General features: G+C 46.9%; 1 protein-coding gene across 1 annotated transcript in view; it reads left to right on the top strand.

Moving 5' to 3' along the window:
• The first annotated feature begins 1,423 nt into the window (after positions 1–1,423).
• Positions 1,424–18,256, top strand: part of SLC4A8 (solute carrier family 4 member 8) — an 82,388-nt gene continuing 65,555 nt past the window's right edge. The window contains exon 1 of the mRNA XM_077923824.1: positions 1,424–1,595. Within this exon, the coding sequence (XP_077779950.1) occupies positions 1,551–1,595 (45 nt within the window). The 5' untranslated portion in view covers positions 1,424–1,550. The remainder of the gene's footprint in view (positions 1,596–18,256) is intronic.

Genomic DNA, 18,256 nt, shown 5'->3' with positions numbered 1-18,256 from the left:
AGACTGGAATAACTTCATAACATACTTAGAAGACCACTGTAGACAATTAAAATCATTGGCAGGGATACAATGACACTTGTAAAGTGAAATGAACTTTGGTTATATATGATTATATAATAGATGGATAACGGTAAAGTATTCAGGGGGAAAAGAAAAATTCTTTAGAATTGGAATGCAGAGAGGGAGGGAAGGAGGTCTGAAGGTTCGAGAGAACCTTTTTCATTTTTCTGTTGTGGAATGGTTGCAGTTATTGTGTATAATTTTATGTAAAACAAATAAAAAATGATTGAAAGAAAGAAAGGTATCCCTTCTGCCTTCGTGGCCACCTGTCAGTCAAGCCTCGCTTCCTCCAGGCCTCCGCCTGTTCCGACCTCCTGCTTTGGCCAGTAGCCCTCCTGGGATCCTACCCCTCAGGGAGCCTTGTCCCTCCCTCATTTCCGCCTCCACCATCACCAGTGCCGGATTTACGTATAAGCTAAACAAGCTATAGCTTAGGGCCCCAAGAGAGTGCCCCCCCCAAAAGGGATAAAACCAGGACGTACATTTCCAAAATATAAGGAAAAAACCCACAAATAAAATAAAACCTACATACAGCAACAGTGTTTTGTGTTGTGTAGGCTCCTATGATGTCAGTAATAGGCCCCGCCTGCTCCTAAAATATCACTGGTTTGCTATTATTATTTCATGTTATAGCAAGTTTCTAGAGACTAGATTACGAGTCTTTGTAAATTGTGTTTCTAAAGGAACTTTTGTTCTTGCCAAATGCGAATGTGTTTGCATTATTAAGTTTGTTAGGAATAAAAGAATCATTTTAAGTTAGAGCTTAATAATTATTTCACTCTTAAAATGCTTCTTCTTCATTGTATTTCACTATTAATACACTTCTTCTTCATTGTATTTCAGTTCAACAATTACTTTGATAAAATACATATTTGGTTACGTGCAAATGGCTTTAGATACCTATTTAGGTCCATAAATCATCATATATAGCATATATACAACACACAAAAAACCAGCCACAACTTGTTGTTGACAAAGGACAGCTGGACATATAAAGGGTCCCATTACCTTCAGTAGCTTAGGGCCGTATCAAACCTAAATCCGGCCCTGGCCATCACCTGCCTCGCGCCCCTCCCCCCTCTGCTCCTCCTCCTCCCGCCCGTTTCCCCTCCCCCTCTCTCGCGCCCCCTCCCCATTCCGCGCCCCCCGCCCGCCTCGCTTGCGTCTCCTCGGACTCTCCGCTGCTGCGAAGCCCCCCCCCCCGCCCTTTTCCTCTGCCCACCCCCAAACCCCTTCCAAAAAAAAAGCCACCCACCCCTCTCTACCCCCCCCGGCAAAAAATCCCTGGCTTGGGATTGGCTGCTTGCCGCGGCCGGAGGGGATGGTGCGGTGCGCGGCGGGCAGCAGGCGCCCGTGACTGGGCTCCTCCGGGGAGTCGCTGGGAGCCGCGGAGGGCGAAGCCCGCTCCGTGCTGCGCGCCGCTCGACGGGGCCCCCGCTCCGAAGCAGCTCCGGCCACCTGCTCGCCCGGCTCCAGCCAGCCAGCCAGCCATGCCCGCCGACAGCAACGAGCCCGACTGCCTGCTCAGGTACCAGGTAAGGCGGCAGGCAGGCAGGCGAGGGTCTCCTCGGGGGAAGGGGCGTCTCCTGGCGCTGCTGCCGCAATGTCACCTTCCCGTGCGCCCCGGGCGGGGGCGAGGCTGGAGGATGCTGGCTAGGGCTCCGCGCTTGGTGCAGCCGCTCCGGGGAGAAGGAGGCAGCTCACTGCGGCAGAGCCGAGAAGACCGGGAGAGGAAGGGAAGGCATGGGGCGCGCGGCTGCGGGTCCGATCCGGGGAGAGGGGGACGGGCCGGCGGGATGGAGGGATGGATGGATGCGAAGGGGAAGCTGCCCCGGCTTCCTCCCGGAGGAAAACGCGCGCACACGCGCGCGCGCGCGCACACACACCCTGCTTTATTCCAGGAACTGGGCACCTCAACCTCGGATCTTGTTCTAACGGGGAATGGGGGCCGCCCGTTCTTTCGAGCCGAAAAACAGTTCCGAGGATACCTGTTTTGCACGGGGAGCAGGCGAGCTCTTGGAGAGACTCGCGACCTCAGGCGATCTGTTGGATCCAAAATATCCAGGGATCGGGGCTAGCGTCATCTTCTGCGCTCTCGCTCGCTCTGCCTTGTGTGCGCGTGTGTGTACACACACACATTAAGTATTACTGGAAAGCTTCTGCTTTTCTTAAGCTCATCAATCGCTTCCAGAGACAGAGGTGAACCCTTCTTCGTCTCCAAAGTACGGGACACTATTTTCTAAGGTGGGGGATGACTGGCTAAAATCCCCTTTGTAACACCAAACTGTTTCATCCAGGCTGATTTTGTTGGCGATCGATCAGTCTGTCTACATATAGCCTCTTTTTCAATTCACACACACAAACACAATCATTCGCTGGGATTTATTTACCTGTTGGGTGTCTGTGCTGAACATTGTTGTTATTTCAGCAAAGCCAGACTCTTGGGGAAGAGCTTTGGCAGCACAAAGAGGCTCCAAAAGGAACTGAAGGGTTTGCAGTCAGTAGAAGAATTAAAAGTCAAGAGCTATTGTGCTGGTTTGTGGATTTACCCTGTGTCTGTTGAGATACCACTGCTTTGACACACCAGCCTAATATTACAACATTTGTGCTGTGTTAATCCCCCCACATTTCTACCCAGCTTTTTGTTCTGCAGTCGGTAAAAATAGCATTTGAATAGTACTTTCCTAACATACAAAGTATTGCATAAACATTACTTCAGTAAACTTTACAACAGCTCCTCCAGGTTAGCCATCAGGTAAAGGTAAAGGGACCCCTGACCATTAGGTTCAGTCGTGGCTGACTCGGGGGTTGCGGTGCTCATCTCGCTTTACTGGCCGAGGGAGCCAGTGTTTGTCCACAGACAGCTTCCGGGTCATGTGGCCAGCATGACTAAGCCACTTCTGGTGAACCAGAGCAGCGCACGGAAACGCCATTTACCTTCCTGCCGGAGCGGTACCTATTTATCTACTTGCACTTTGACATGCTTTCGAACTGTTGGCAGGGGCAGGGACTGAGCAACGGGAGCTCACCACGTTGCGGGGATTCGAACCGCTGACCTTCTGATCGGCAAGTCCTAGGCTCTGTGGTTTAACCCACAGTGCCACCCACGTCCCATGGCCATCAGGTAGACCAGTATTATTGTTCTTTTATTGCAGTGGTGGCTAATCACATGTTGGACTGATGGGAGCTGGAATCCAACAGCATCCGAAGGGCCACAGGTTCCCCATTCATGCTTTCTTGCAGGGTCTGCGCCCAGCAGACTGCTTAGGTTACTCAAAGACAGAAGGGCTGAGGAGCTGGAGGTTTCTTAGCTAACCCTCTTAGGTCTCACTTAAGGCACCTTTCTCCTGCTCCGGAGGGTAGGATCCGAACCAATGGATTCAAGTTAAAAGAAAGGAGAATCCGACTAAACATCGGGAAGAACTTTGTGACAGTGGAATGGACTCCCACAAGCAGTGGCAGATCTTGGGGTCTCAGATTTCAGTGGTGCCTTGTGCAAAGTGAAAATTCAGCGCCCCTCCTCCTGTTGTGCTCCATTCTGAATCATGTTGGACTAGATGACTCTTGGGGTCCCTTTCCAACTCTAGAATTCTATGATTTTAAGCCCTCTACCTGTACCCCACAAGAGTTGTATAAATTTGGGGATTGATTCCTTCACATTCTGAAAATATAGGAAGCTGCCTCGTACAGTGGTACCTCGGGTTACAAACGCTTTGGGTTACGAACACTTCAGGTTACAAACTCGCTAACCCGGAAGTAGTACCTCGGGTTGAGAACTTTGCCCCAGGATGAGAACGGAAATCGCGGGGCGGTGGCAGGAGGCCTCATTAGCAAAAGTGTGCCTCAGGATAAGAACGGTTTCGAGTTAAGAGCGGATCTCCAGAACGGGGTAAGATATTGCTGAATATGATTTTGTAAAAGAGAAAACAGAAAAGGGAGATGTGAGGAGGCCAGGAAAGAGGGTTATGAAGGTAACAAGTTAGAAACAGGATTTTTATGTTTTTCTTTTCTTTCTTATGTATTTTTATGTATTTTCTTTTGTATTTTCTATGTTTGTGAAATTTGTTTAATTCTTTAAAAACTTCAATAAATATCTTAAAAAAAAAAAAGAACGGATCTCCAGAACGAATTAAGTTCGTAGCCTGAGGTACTACTGTATTGAGTCAGATCTCTGGTGCCTCTTGCTCAGTACGATTTACACTGACTACCAGTGACTGTCCAGAATTTTCAGACAGGCGACGCTCCCAGCCCTACCGGGATGTGTCAAGGATTAAACCTGGGACCTTCTGCATGCAAATCAGATACTGTCCCACACTCCCTTTAAAGTTCTTCTCCCCGTACAGAACTGTGTGACCCTTTTCAATGTCACCAGCACAGATTTCCTTCATGACCCTCTTCCCGGTTCCTGGGAGAAACCGACAAAGTTGCCATTTCCGGGGAAAGCATAGCTTGCTCCAATGAACAAATGAAGCAGGCGAAGGTTCCTACGGGATAAAATGCTTTGGATTTGACATACAGGTGCGGTTTTTATCCTTTGTTGCCACTATGCTATGTGTGTGTGAAAGTTCTTTTGTCAAACAAAAGTTTTTGTCATTCTACTTACGTTCACAAACAAAAGGGATTGTCATACGTATGCTTAAGGGATTGTTTAAGCTTATGCTTAAACCGGTTTATAAAGTGAATGTAAGCATATATTGGCCAGAAAGTTTCTCTGGTATTTTCTCATCCATTGCCAGAATTCAAGTGTAGCAGAGAGTCAGATACTCCATCCAGAATAATCTCTGTTGTTGGTCTCAGGGCTATAGCAGTACATGCCACATTCATTATCCAAGATGCGATGGGTGGAGTTTTGCAACATGTCTCAATATTACCATTTAATATTATTAATTAGGGACACAGGACACTGTCAAGTCAGACCACTGCTCAGTGCAGTCTACACAGAGGGGCACCTCTCTACATTTTCTTTGCAGCCCAATCTACCTAGAGATGTCTGGGACCAGATGCTGATGACCTTTTCTGAGTGCAAAGCAAGTACTGTACCACTGAGCTTCAACCCTTACAGTGCAGCGTAGTGAAATGTGTGATTTATAGTACTTAAAAACAGCAAACATGTCAGGAGACTGTAGTTCTCACTTTAGAGGTGGGTAAGCTAAGCTGAGAGACAGCCAGAGGCTACAGCCATCCCCTTCCCATCCAAACTGCTTCTCTCACACTACCCTTTAGTCCCACCTAACTGCTCTATCCCAGGCTGATTGGCATCCATCTGTCTCAGGACACAATGCACCTTTCTGGGTGAAGTCAAACAGTATGAGAGTTACAGCGCCTGCTGTGGCTGTAGAGACCAGTACAGGAGAGACATGTTTTATTGCAGGTGGAGCAGATGAAGGGTCTGCCCATGGGAACCCATTTTAGGCATGATGACTAAGCTGAACCCCCATATTCAGAGGCAGTACACAAGAGGCCAAAACAACAACTGGCCTCATGTCCTCCTTGTCGGTTTCCTAGAAGCGCTGGCCTGGTCCCTGTTGTTCAGAATGCCTGACTAGGTGGAGACAAGCATTTTGCACCAAACTACAGACTAAGTGCGGGTGGCGCTGTGGGTTAAACCACAGAGCCTAGGACTTGCCGATCAGAAGGTCGACGGTTCAAATCCCCGGGACGGGGTGAGCTCCTGTTGCTCGGTCCCTGCTCCTGCCAACCTAGCAGTTCGAAAGCATGTCAAAGTGCAAGTAGATAAATAGGTACCGCCCTGGCGGGAAGGTAAACGGTGTTTCCGTGCGCTGCTCTGGTTCGCCAGAAGTGGCTTAGTCATGCTGGCCACATGACCCAGAAGCTGTACGCCGGCTTCCTCGGCCAATAAAGCGAGATAAGCACCGCAACCCCAGAGTCGGTCACGATTGGACCTAATGGTCAGGGGTCCCTTTACCTTTACCTTACAGACTAAGTGCAAGGCAGCAGGGAAGTCTGAAACCCAAGCACCACTTGAGGTCCCTAGGTTCTACAAAAGGAAGAAAAGCTTCTATCTCTCCACTATCTTTTCCCAGTGTGCAATTTCATACACTTCTATTATGTCCCTCCTTGCTCACTGACACCCCCCCCCCATTAAGAAGCCCCAAATGTTGTAAGATTATTATGCCCACAGTTATCTGGAAGAGATGAGGAGGGGAAATGTAATGACCCTGTCCAAGGTCATGCTGAGCCACAGTTATCACCCAGGTCAGCACAAATCCACCATGATTATTACGAAAAATAGATGGATTGAACTAGCTCTTTCAGCTGTAGTGAGAGAAGAAATCAAAGCAGATTCAGCCTCAGAGCAGGAGCAAACAAATTCTCAGGAAAGGCAACAGTGGGATGTGGGAAGAGAAGGGAGTGATGGCAGGCAGGGAAAATGATGGTGGAAAAGTCCTAATATCGCATTCTTCCAAAGCTGTTATGAGTTGAAGCAGCCCATCAGCTTTGTGGATTCCGTAGACCTCAACTGCTTTGTCGAGACGCCAGAATTCTCACAGGTTCTGCAACCATAAATAGCATCACTGAAACCTTTGCAGCACAACAGCACCAGTTAGCGGCTGTCAGTGCACTTGTGGGTGTTGCTTACAAGCTCTCATAAGGAAAGCCAACATTTATTTGCAAGCAAACACTGGTGAGGTTCACCTAGCGGCAGTGAAGGTAGCAAAGAAGGCATATTTTGCTGCCTCAGTTGCATCCTCATTGAGCTGTATAGCAGAGCTTTCCTGAGTAGTATGGGGCCTTTTACAGTCTGGCCCAAATGAAGTGGTAGAACCAATGGTAGCTCTCTGTGACTTACAGTGGTACCTCGGTTTACATACGCTTCAGGTTACATACGCTTCAGGTTACAGACTCTGCTAACCCAGAAATAGTGCTTCAGGTTAAGAACTTTGCTTCAGGATGAGAACAGAAATCGTGCTCCAGCGGCGTGGCGGCAGCAGGAGGCCCCATTAGCTAAAGTGGTGCTTCAGGTTAAGAACAGTTTCAGGTTAAGTACGGACCTCCAGAACGAATTAAGTACTTAACCCGAGGTACCACTGTATTTTGCTGCCTCCTTTGCATCTCATTGAGCTGTATAGCAGAGCTTTCCCTAGTAGTATGGGGCCTTTTACAGTCTGGCCCAAATGAAGTGGTAGAACCAATGGTAGCTCTCTGTGACTTGTTTGCAAAGCAATTTGAGGATAAAAGTGTTGGGAGGTGTTCAGAGCACTGTCTAGTCCTGTTGGATAAGTTTTATTTGAGGACGTGGACAAGGCGCTTGGATCAGTCAGGGCAACAACTTGTGCTCTGGACCCTTGCCCCTCTTGGCTGATAAAAGCTAGCAGGGAGGGTATGGCTGGCTGGGCCAGGGAGGTGATTAATGCCTCATTGAAAGAGGGGGTGGTCCCTACTTGAAGGAGGCAGTGGTGAAACCATTCCTCAACAACCCCTCCCTGGATCCAGAGAATATAAATAATGCCTGGTCAGTTGCCAATCTCCTCTTCTTGGACAAGGTTCTTCAGTGGGTGGTCCTGGATCCGTTTTAATTGGGGGTTAGGCCCAGTTTTGGCATAGAAACTGCTTTGCTCATCCAATATGGTTACCTCTGTCAGAAGAATGAACAGGGGAAAGGTCTCCTTGACCTCCTAGTGGCTTTCAATACCATCAAACATGGTATCCTTGTGGAGCGATTGCCTGAGTTGAAGGTGGGTGGCAGCACTTTGTGGTGGTTCCATTCCAACTTGGATGCTTGAGGAGTGCTCTTTGGCTCTGTGGAGCCTTCAGTGTAGGGTTCCTCAGGGCTCGATTTTATCTTCCATGCTGTGTAACATTTACATGAAACCCTGAATGTGGTCATCTGGAGCTTTGGCGTACGTTGTTAGCAAATAGGCTGATGATACTATAACAATTTATTATTTATATGCCATCCATCTGACTGACACAGATGGGTTTCCTAAACCAGATGGCTGGGATGTTGCCTGCGCTTGATGGGATTACACGCCCTCTGAAGGAGTGGGCAAACAGTTTGGGAATATTTCTGGATCCTTTGCTGTTGGCTTGAGTCTCAGGTGGCCTCAGTGGCGCAGAGTGCCTTCCATCAGCTTCGGCTGGTGGCCCAGCTGTACCGCTGTCTGCACAGAGATAGCCTAACTACTGTTGTCTATGCTCTGGTAACCTCTAGGTTAGATTACTGCAACACGTTATGTGTGGGACTGCCTCTGAAGATGGTTCAGAAACTTCAGCTGGTTCAGAATTCAGAGGCCAGGTTGCTGCACTGGCTGCTGATTAATTTCAAAGTGCTGGTTTTGACCTATAAAGCTTTAAATAGCTCAGGACCTCAAGAACTGCCTCTCTCCATATGAACCAACCTGGACTTTGCAATCATCACTGGAGACCCTTCTTTGTGTGCCTCTTCCATGAAAGGTCTGGAAGGTAGCAACATGAAAATGGGTCTTTTCTTCAGTGGCTCCCCGCTTGTGGAATCGCCTTGTGCCTTTGCTACATTTTAGGTGCCTGGCGAAAGGGTTTCTCTAGAACCAGGTCTTTGGCCGGTTAAACAATCTATGGCAGCCTTCCTCAACCTCAGCCCTCCAGATGTTTTTGGCCTACAACTCCCATGATCCCTAGCTAGCAGGACCAGTGGTCAGGGATGATGGGAATTGTAGTCTCAAAACAGCCGGAGGGCCGAGGTTGAGGAAGCCTGATCTATGGCCTTTTAAACTGTGTGTTTGGGGAGTATTGGTTTGTTTTTGCTTGTATGTATGTTTTGTTTAACAGGGACGCAGGTGGCGCTGTGGGTTAAACCACAGAGCCTAGGACTTGACGATCAGAAGGTCGGTGGTTCGAATCCCCGTGACGGGGTGAGCTCCCGTTGCTCGGTCCCTGCTCCTGCCAACCTAGCAGTTCGAAAGTATGTCAAAGTGCAAGTAGATAAATAGGTACTGCTCCGGCGGGAAGGTAAACGGCGTTTCCGTGCGCTGCTCTGGTTTGCCAGAAGCAGCTTAGTCATGCTGGCCACATGACCCAGAAGCTGTACGCCGGCTCCCTCGGCCAATAAAGTGAGATGAGCGCTGCAACCCCAGAGTCGTCCACGACTGGACCTAATGGTCAGGGGTCCCTTTACCTTTACCTTACTATGTTTTGTTTGTATGGTATGTATTTTTGTGTTTTAATATTGTAACCCACCCAAATTAAATTTGCAACAACATCAGTACATCCGTTATGTTTCTTGGTGAACAATCTTCGAATCTTACTTTATATATTGCCCCATCTCTCTCTCTCTCTCTCTCTTTCTCTGTTGCAAGTCTTCCCATGACCCCCTTTTAAACTTTGGGAGTTTAAAGGTGGAGGGGGTTAGACTTGCAAAGCTGTGCAAGGGCTTTTTTACAAGGTGGCATCTCTGCTCACCTGTCAAATTTGACTGGCAAAGTTGATCCTAATAAGGATCAGGCCTGTGAAGCCAAGAAATCCCCCCACTCCTGGTCTAAAATGATCTAACTACACCAGCATTGCTTTGGGTGACCATTCCTGCTCAGTACAAACACCACTTTCCCAACAGGAGCCAGTGTGGTGTAGTGGTTAAGAGCAGTGGACTCGTAATCTGGGGAACCGGGTTCATGTCTCTGCTCCTCCTCATGCAGCTGCTGGGTGACCTTGGGCCAGTCACACTTCTCTGAAGTCTCTCAGCCCCACTCACCTCACAGAGTGTTTGTTGTGGGGGAGGAAGGGAAAGGAGATTGTTAGCCGCTTTGAGACTCCTTAGGGTAGTGATAAAGGTAAAGGTACCCCTGCCCGTACGGGCCAGTCTTGACGGACTCTAGGGTTGTGCGCTCATCTCACTCTATAGGCCGGGAGCCAACGCTGTCCGCAGACACTTCTGGGTCACATGGCCAGCGTGACAAGCTGCATCTGGCGAGCCAGCGCAGCACACGGAATGCCGTTTACCTTCCCACAGCACAGAGAGCCAGTGTGGTGTAGTGGTTAAGAGCGGTAGTCTCGTAATCTGGGGAACCGGGTTCGTGTCTCCGCTCCTCCACATGCAGCTGCTGGGTGACCTTGGGCTAGTCACACTTCTCTGAAGTCTCTCAGCCCCACTCACCTCACAGAGTGTTTGTTGTGGGGGAGGAAGGGAAAGGAGATTGTTAGCCGCTTTGAGACTCCTTAGGGTAGTGATAAAGGTAAAGGTACCCCTGCCCGTACGGGCCAGTCTTGACGGACTCTAGGGTTGTGCGCTCATCTCACTCTATAGGCCGGGAGCCAACGCTGTCCGCAGACACTTCTGGGTCACATGGCCAGCGTGACAAGCTGCATCTGGCGAGCCAGTGCAGCACACGGAACGCCGTTTACCTTCCTGCCAGTAAGCGGTCCCTATTTATCTACTTGCACCTGGGGGTGCTTTCGAACTGCTAGGTTGGCAGGCGCTGGGACCGAATGACGGGAGCGCACACCGCCGCGGGGATTTGAACCGCCAACCATGCGATCGGCAAGTCCTAGGCGCTGAGGTTTTACCCACAGCGCCACCCGCGTCCCCAGGGTAGTGATAAAGCGGGATATCAAATGCAAACTCTTCTTCCTTCTTCCTTTTGCAGCATGTTTTGGAACAGGAAACAACTCAAAGGGGATATGAGCCTCTGTTTTTATTACCTTAGAATTCTCCTTGTACAAGTCTTCCTATAGCTTCAATCCACTGTAGTAGGAGAAAAATCTGTTGTACATGCTGTGTTTTTGCAACTACACCCTTCCTTTAACGAAGCATTTCCTCTACTCCAGGAAACAATTTTAACCAACTGAGCTGTTTTAAAGGCAAGTGTCAAATAATAAATGAAAACATGAGTAGTTATTTTAATTTACAGATGAATATATGCATGTAATAGATGCATTCCTGAGCTTTTTTTTTGCAGTTTCAAATACTAGAATGAAGACTATAGCATGTACAGTGTGCCTTTGTCTCTCATCATTGAGTACTGCTGTCTTTCCCTGCAATCGCAGAATTAAAGAGCATTCCACGGAGCTTCTTTTCCCCACTGGAACATAATCTTTTAAAAATTAAGCAGTGTCTCCACCTCCTTGGACAGCATTCTGAGTATACAATCCAAATATTCTTTTTGAGACTTTAAATATTTATAGTGGCCCTTTGTACTGAATTAGACCCGCTGATTGTCACCACTGCCTTTATTGAGGATGAAAATACAGCCTTTGCTTTCAACAATAGCTGTGTGCATGCCAATTGGTTTTTTTGTGTACTGTTTTTTTCCATTTTTAAGAGTTCTGAGCCAACAGGGCTTTTAAGCACTCAATGCTCAATGCTCAGTGCCAGATTGGAGTTCCTCCTCCACCACTTCCCCAAGTAATTTAGGCACCAATGCAACTGCTAAGTTTTCCAAGGAACCAGGAAATGCTTGTTGTATACTCTGGCCTAGGGTGGCCATGTGCCCTACTTTATGTCACCTCTTTGAAAGAGTGCTCTCTCTGAAGGATTGTCCGGTCCAAGTCTGATTTGCAGATACCCTAAGAAGGGAGAGCAGGGTGGCTTTGCAGTTGCCCATCAACAGTTAGCACCTGGACAGGTGACTGAGCAGGTGCACAGGTCACCTAGTCACACTATGATGTGACGTATTGTATTTCCATTTAAAATATACCGGTAGTCATTATTTCTACATTTTGCATAGATACACTTTATGCAAATATGTGTTCTCTTTTGTCCTCCTCCTTTTTTTGGTTGATGCCTTTCACCTTTCTCTCTTTTTTGGCATAACTGTCCTAAGAGCAGGTGTTTTTGGAGGGGAAGGACTTGGATCAGTTCAGCGACCATGCTATTAATTTATTGATATACTGCATCAGACAAAGGGAAAAAAGTGCATTCCCCACCCCCACTGTACTCATTTATTTTTTTAGAAAGGAGAGGGGAAAAAGTGGCCCCTTTATTTCATGAATCACCTGCTAGAACAGAGAAGCTGAGGTCTTCTTCTTCTTCTTCTTCTTCTTCTTCTTCTTCTTCTTCTTCTTCTTCCTCTTCCTCTTGTATCCCATCCTTCCAGATCTGAATTCTGGAGCAGCTAGGAACATAAATAAGATACATTGTAAGAATAACACTAATAACACATACCACAATTTACATATATGCAAATATATATGGCAATCATTGGTAGGTTGAGAGGAAACCAGGGCTGTACTGTTAGGGAATGGACAGAACGTTACCTCTGGGCTAAGCATGTGCTTGGAGGCAACTCACTCCTAAAGACCTGGAGATTAGAATCACTGAGTAGTGCACATTCTACTACAGTGGTACCTCGGGTTAAGAACTTAATTCGTTCCGGAGGTCCGTTCTTAACCTGAAACTGTTCTTAACTTGAAGCACCACTTTAGCTAATGGGGCTTCCTGCTGTTGCCGCTCCGCTGCTGCACAATTTCTGTTCTCATCCTGAAGCAAAGTTCTTAACCTGAAGCATTATTTCTGGTTTACCGGAGTCTGTAACCTGAAGTGTATGTAACCCAAGGTACCACTGTACTACTACTACTAAAATGAATTATATCCTGTCCATCTGGCTGGGTTTCCCCAGTCACTCTGGGCAGCTTCCCACAAAATATTTAAAATACATTAAAACATCTGTCATTAAAAACTTCCCTAAACAGGGCTGCCTTCAGATGTCTTCTAAAAGTCAGATAGTTGTTTATTTCCTTGAAATCAGATAGGAGGGTGTTCCACAGGGCGTTCCACATATATGCTGAGGTATATTTTTCTTTCATGGTCCAAGATTCAGGTCTGATTTTGAATACAGATCCCTGTGCTGCATTTTGATACAAAGTGGAGAAGAGGCAGGAAGAGTTTAGTGGGTCTGACTGTAGCAAGATGTGCTTGTGGTGGAGAACTGTGAAAAAAGGGAACATGTTTTCAAAAGGTTACTAGAAGGAAAGGGGGAAAAACTAGTGGTGGAGTAATGGGGCTGAGTCAGCGCTTATTTTATTAAGTGAGAGTTGGGGGGGGGGGTTTAGATCTGTGTTGGAGAAATGCTATCACATTGCTTTGTAATTATAAGTGTGTGCAGAGGGGAGATGCTGCAGGCAGTAGGAATGGAAAAGCATTTGATGATGCTCTGTTTCCACCTGCTAATTTTACTTACGATTTCCCCGCTGTGGATTCACTGACCCGGTTGCTTATTGCTGTGGTTGATTGTTCCATAGCTACAGAATGGGCCAAATTTCCTCTTAATGCAGTATAATAGATGCATGTGTCTTATGTGGTTCTTAAAATTGAAATTTAAAAGTTGAATTTCCAGCGTGAGAGTTTACTTCAGAATGGCAAATTTTAAGGTTCGAAACTGAAAAAACTATATAAAAACAAATGAGATGTACCATCTTCGAATGAACTTTCATTTCATCAAATCCAAGCTAAAATCAGACCATAGGGCTTCTTTGTAATCTGCTATACATTATTTACTGGTGCTTATTTTTTCTAGATCATTGTCTTTCACATATATTTGTGCCTGAATTCCCTTGGTGCTTTTGCCATGTAGGGTATGTACTGGCTTGCATTTTTCTTCTGGAAATTGTGAGTCTGGATTGAGTTTGTCCTACCACACTCTTAAGTGACTCCTCCTAACTTGTGCTAGGGAGACAACCACCTCCTTCCCAAACATTGCTGTTGCTGCTGATGCAACCTCCTCATTTAAACATAATGTACTTTGCTATAAGGGACATGGGTGGCGCTGTGGGTTAAACCACAGAACCTAGGGCTTGCCAATTAGAAGGTCAGCGGTTCGAATCCCCGTGACGGGGTGAACTCCCATTGCTCGGTCCCTGCTCCTGCCAACCTAGCGGTTCAAAAGCACGTCAAGGTGCAAGTAGATAAATAGGTACTGCTCCAGTGGGAAGGTAAACAGCCTTTCCGTGCGCTGCTCTGGTTCGCCAGAAGCGGCTTAGTCATGCTGGCCACATGAGCCGGAAGCTGTACGCAGGCTCCCTCGGCCAATAAAGTGAGATGAGCGCTGCAACCCCACAGTCGGTCATGACTGGACCTAATGGTCAGGGGTCCCTTTACCTTTACTTTGCTATTGTTCTCCCATGACTATCAAACCTTTAAAGATGCAGAGGGCATTTAATGTCATGTTAATGTCAGCAAACATTTTCAGCAGGGGGCTGGTCCACTGTCCCTCAGACCTTGTGGGGGGCCGGACTACATTTTGCGGGGAGGGAAATGAAAGAATTCCTATGCCCCACAAATAACCCAGAGATGCATTTTAAATAAAAGCACTCATGTAAAAACACGCTGATTCCCCGACCATCCGCGGGCCGGATTTAAAAGGTGATTGGGCCGGATCCAGCCCCCGGGCCTTAGTTTGCGTACCCATGTTATAGACCCTGCATCTAATCTCCCTGTGGATTCACACATCTCTATTTGCATTGCTCTTTGAATTGGCCACTGCACCGGCACTCTTCCATCCCAACAGTTGCCTTTGATACCCCCTGCAGTATTTAACTGGTGGTGATGATGATGCTTACTTCTGTGCCCTAAAAGCTTCACAATATAATGAACCTGCTGATGTCTGCAGATGAAGCTGCTGTTAAAAGGCACAAGAGCACAACAGGTTCCCCACTTCATCAGTTGGCAGCCCTTTTCCCACCCACCGCTGGTCTTTTGGAGAAGCACAGCTGTTGAGTGGAGCTAATTCAAGGTTGCAGATTGAGCAGAGGAGAAAGGGAGATGGGCTTGCTCTTTCCAGTAATTAATCATACTTATTATGCATCCTCATTACCTCCAATGATACAGATCCAGTAGGTGGTGAAATATAATCTGGGGCTGGGGGAAATTGATGGCTAATGGCTGATTCACCATTTAGTGTACGTTCTGGCACCATATGCAGCCATATGTCTTTGCTGTCAACGGCCCCAACCAGACACCTGCCCTGTGTAAGCAGGAATACTTACTGAGGTGTATTCTTCACAGAAATGTTGGGGCATGACTCAAAGAAGTTTGAATTAGGCATATATCTATCATTCCTGACTGTAACCGTGCTTTAAGCGCATGTAGCTGTATTTCCCTATGTTCCTCACATAGGATGGAGCCCACAAGCAGAAAGTCTGAGATGTAGCTCAGACTTCTTTTCACTGTAACTACAAAACAAAGCCTGCCTTCAGATGACTGCTGTGAACTGAATGTGAGTAAGACATTGTTCTTACTTTTAAAGAAGACTGTGTTGTGTTATTATTATTATTTTAAGAGGGAAATAAAGGGGAAACATACCAGGAACAATCCAGACTGGACAAGCCAGACCATATTGCTTAATTAAAGGGTTCGAAAGAATCATCAACTTGCTTCCAATAAGTTGCAAAGGGAATGTGCTCTGTTGTTTACTCACTAGCGTGAGTGAGGAGGGATACTATCAAAACACTATATCATCTCCTACCTTCCTTAACATTCCCACAGGTATGTAATTCCAAAGAATATTTCCCTCTGATTTCCCCCCCTGCACAGTCATGTTTATACAATCCCATACTTGCTCCTGTAAAAGGATAGGTAAAGGACCCCTGGATGGTTAAGTCCAGTCAAAGGCGACTATGGGGTGCGTTGCTCATCTTGCTTTTCAGGCTGAGGGAGCTGGCATTTGTTCACAAACAGATTTCTGGGTCATGTGGCCAGCATGACTAAATCGCTATTGGCACATGGAGGACTGTGACGGAAACCAGAGCTCACGGAAATGCCTATTCCTTCCCGCTGCAGTGGTACCTATTTATCTTCTTGCACTGGTATGCTTTCGAGCTGCTAGGTTGAGAGAGCAATGGGAGCTCACCCTGTTGTGCAGATTCGAACCGCCAACCTTCCGATCGGCAAGTCCAAGAGGCTCAGTGGCTTAGACCACAGTCTCACCCATGTCTCCATTAATACTGTACATTGTTGGGAGGGGAAAGAAAGCTTTGAGATTAAAAGAAAAACAGCCAGCCATGTGTGCTCAGTCAAGCGATCATGCTGATTAGGAGCATCTAGCAAATTTAAAACTCAATTTAATGATCCTCCAATGTTTCTTTTATTCTGAAAGCTTTTGATGTTGCCAGAGTGCAAGGAGCAGTTCCTTTCCCTGGAGTGCAGAAGAGAAATATCAATTAATTCTTCTCTGATGATGCTCTGGTTTCTTCCCTGTATTCTTATAACCCCAAAATACCTTTTATGTGATGCCGTCAGTAGCTAAAGGCAAGTACATGTTGTTTTTTAAATTAAAAATTGCTGCGCCTAGCACCAAGAAAATGAATGCTGCAACCTGTATAAATGATGCAAATTTAAGCTAACCCTTTTTTCTTTTTGCCTCCTCTAAACCTAGAGAGGCTCAAGGATCTATTCAGGGGGCATTCGGCTTTTCCGCCCACTTGCAAGCTCTCACTCCTTTGAGAACTACAAACTTTGTAAAAAGTGATACTAAGATTCTGAGCACAAAGGCAGAAGACTGACTTCGCGCCGGTCTCCCAAGGGTTGCGCAGAGCTGCCTGCATTCCCAGGCTTCGCGGGGGGAAATTTTTTTTTTCATTATTCCCCCCCCCAAAAAAACCAAGGTGCGTCCTATGGGGTGGTGCGCCCTATGGGGCGAAAAATACGGTATATATGATTTACAACTGATTTACTCTAGAGCAGCAGTCACATAAGCTGTGGAGTAAGTTGCATAGCCTCCAACATTTATCCATAATAAAAGTGACATGCCTTTCATGGGACATGCAAACTGAGAGCGGCTCCACATGTAGTGCAAGCCATGCATGTTTATACAGAAATTAAATCCCCCACAGTGATCGACAGAGTTCACTCCCAGGTAAGTAAGCATAGGATTGCGGCCTAAATCAGGGGTCAGGAAACTTTTTCAGCAGGGGGCCGGTCCACTGTCCCTCAGACCTTGTGGGGGGCCGGACTATATTTTGAAAAAAATAATAATGAACAAATCCCTATGCCCCACAAATAACCCAGAGATGCATTTTAAATAAAAGGACACATTCTACTCATGTAAAAACATGCTGATTCCTGGACCGCCCATGGGCCGGATTGAGAAGGCAATTGGGCCGTTTCCGGCCCCTGGGCCTTAGGTTGCCTACCCATGGTTTAAATAGTGCAATTAGCACCTTTTGCGGAGTCTTGCCGTTAGCAGCTCTCAGCGATATATTTGGAGAACTTCATTTCAAAATATAATTTTTCCTGTCAGCTGGAAGATACACTTTAGTAGTTGGAGCTGCAGCATCCTTCTAGGTCAGGGATGTTCTTGGAATCCCAGCTCCCATCATTCCAAACCACCATGGCCAATCACTAGGCATGATGGGAGTTCAGCAGCATCTAGCAGGCCACATTTACTTACACCCCTATTGTAGGTAAATGGCTCCCCCCAAACCTGTGGTCCCCACCATGCTCCCCTCCCCTTATTATTGTGACGGTTGGGAATATGTCATGTACAGTAATGCTGTTCTAAGCTTCAGAGATGCTTTGAGTGCCCTGAAGAAGTGTGCATGCACACGAAAGCTTATACCCAGAACAAACTTAGTTGGTCTCTAAAGTGCTACTGTTGTCTTTGTCCATGGAGTTTTCTTGGCAGGGATACTGGAGTGGCTTGCCGGTTCCTGCTCCAGGTGGATCACGTTTGGTCAAAACTCTCCACTATGACCTGTCCATCTTGGGTGGCCCTGCACGGCATAGCTCATAGTTTCTCTGAGTTATTCAAGCCCCTTTGCTACGGCAAGGCAGTGATCCATGAAGGCCCGTATAGTTTAAGCTATGGTTTTCCCAGTAGTGATGTATGGATGTGAGAGCTGGACCATAAAGAAGGCTGATCGCCGAATTATTATTATTATTATTATTATTATTATTATTATTATTATTATTATTAATTGAGAGCTGTACCATAAAGAAGGCTGATCGCCGAAGAATTGATGCTTTTGAATTCTGGTGCTGGAGGAGACTCTTGAGAGTCCCATGGACTGCAAGAAGATCAAACGCATCCATTCTGAAGGAAATCAGCCCTGAGTGCTCACTGGAAGGACAGATCCTGAAGCTGAGGCTCCAATACTCATGAGAAGAGAAGGCTCCCTGGAAAAGACCCTGATGTTGGGAAAGATGGAGGGCACAAGGAGAAGGGGACAGCAGAGGACGAGATGGTTGGACAGTGTTCTTGAAGCTACCAGCATGAGTTTGACCAAACTGCGGGAGGCAGTGGAAGACAGGAGTGCCTGGCATGCTCTG

This window comes from Podarcis muralis, chromosome 2 (genome assembly GCF_964188315.1).
Source record: "Podarcis muralis chromosome 2, rPodMur119.hap1.1, whole genome shotgun sequence".
In the NCBI taxonomy this organism is placed as follows: domain Eukaryota; kingdom Metazoa; phylum Chordata; class Lepidosauria; order Squamata; family Lacertidae; genus Podarcis; species Podarcis muralis.
Note: the sequence above shows the minus strand (reverse complement) of the source record. Positions and strands in the feature narration are given on the sequence as shown.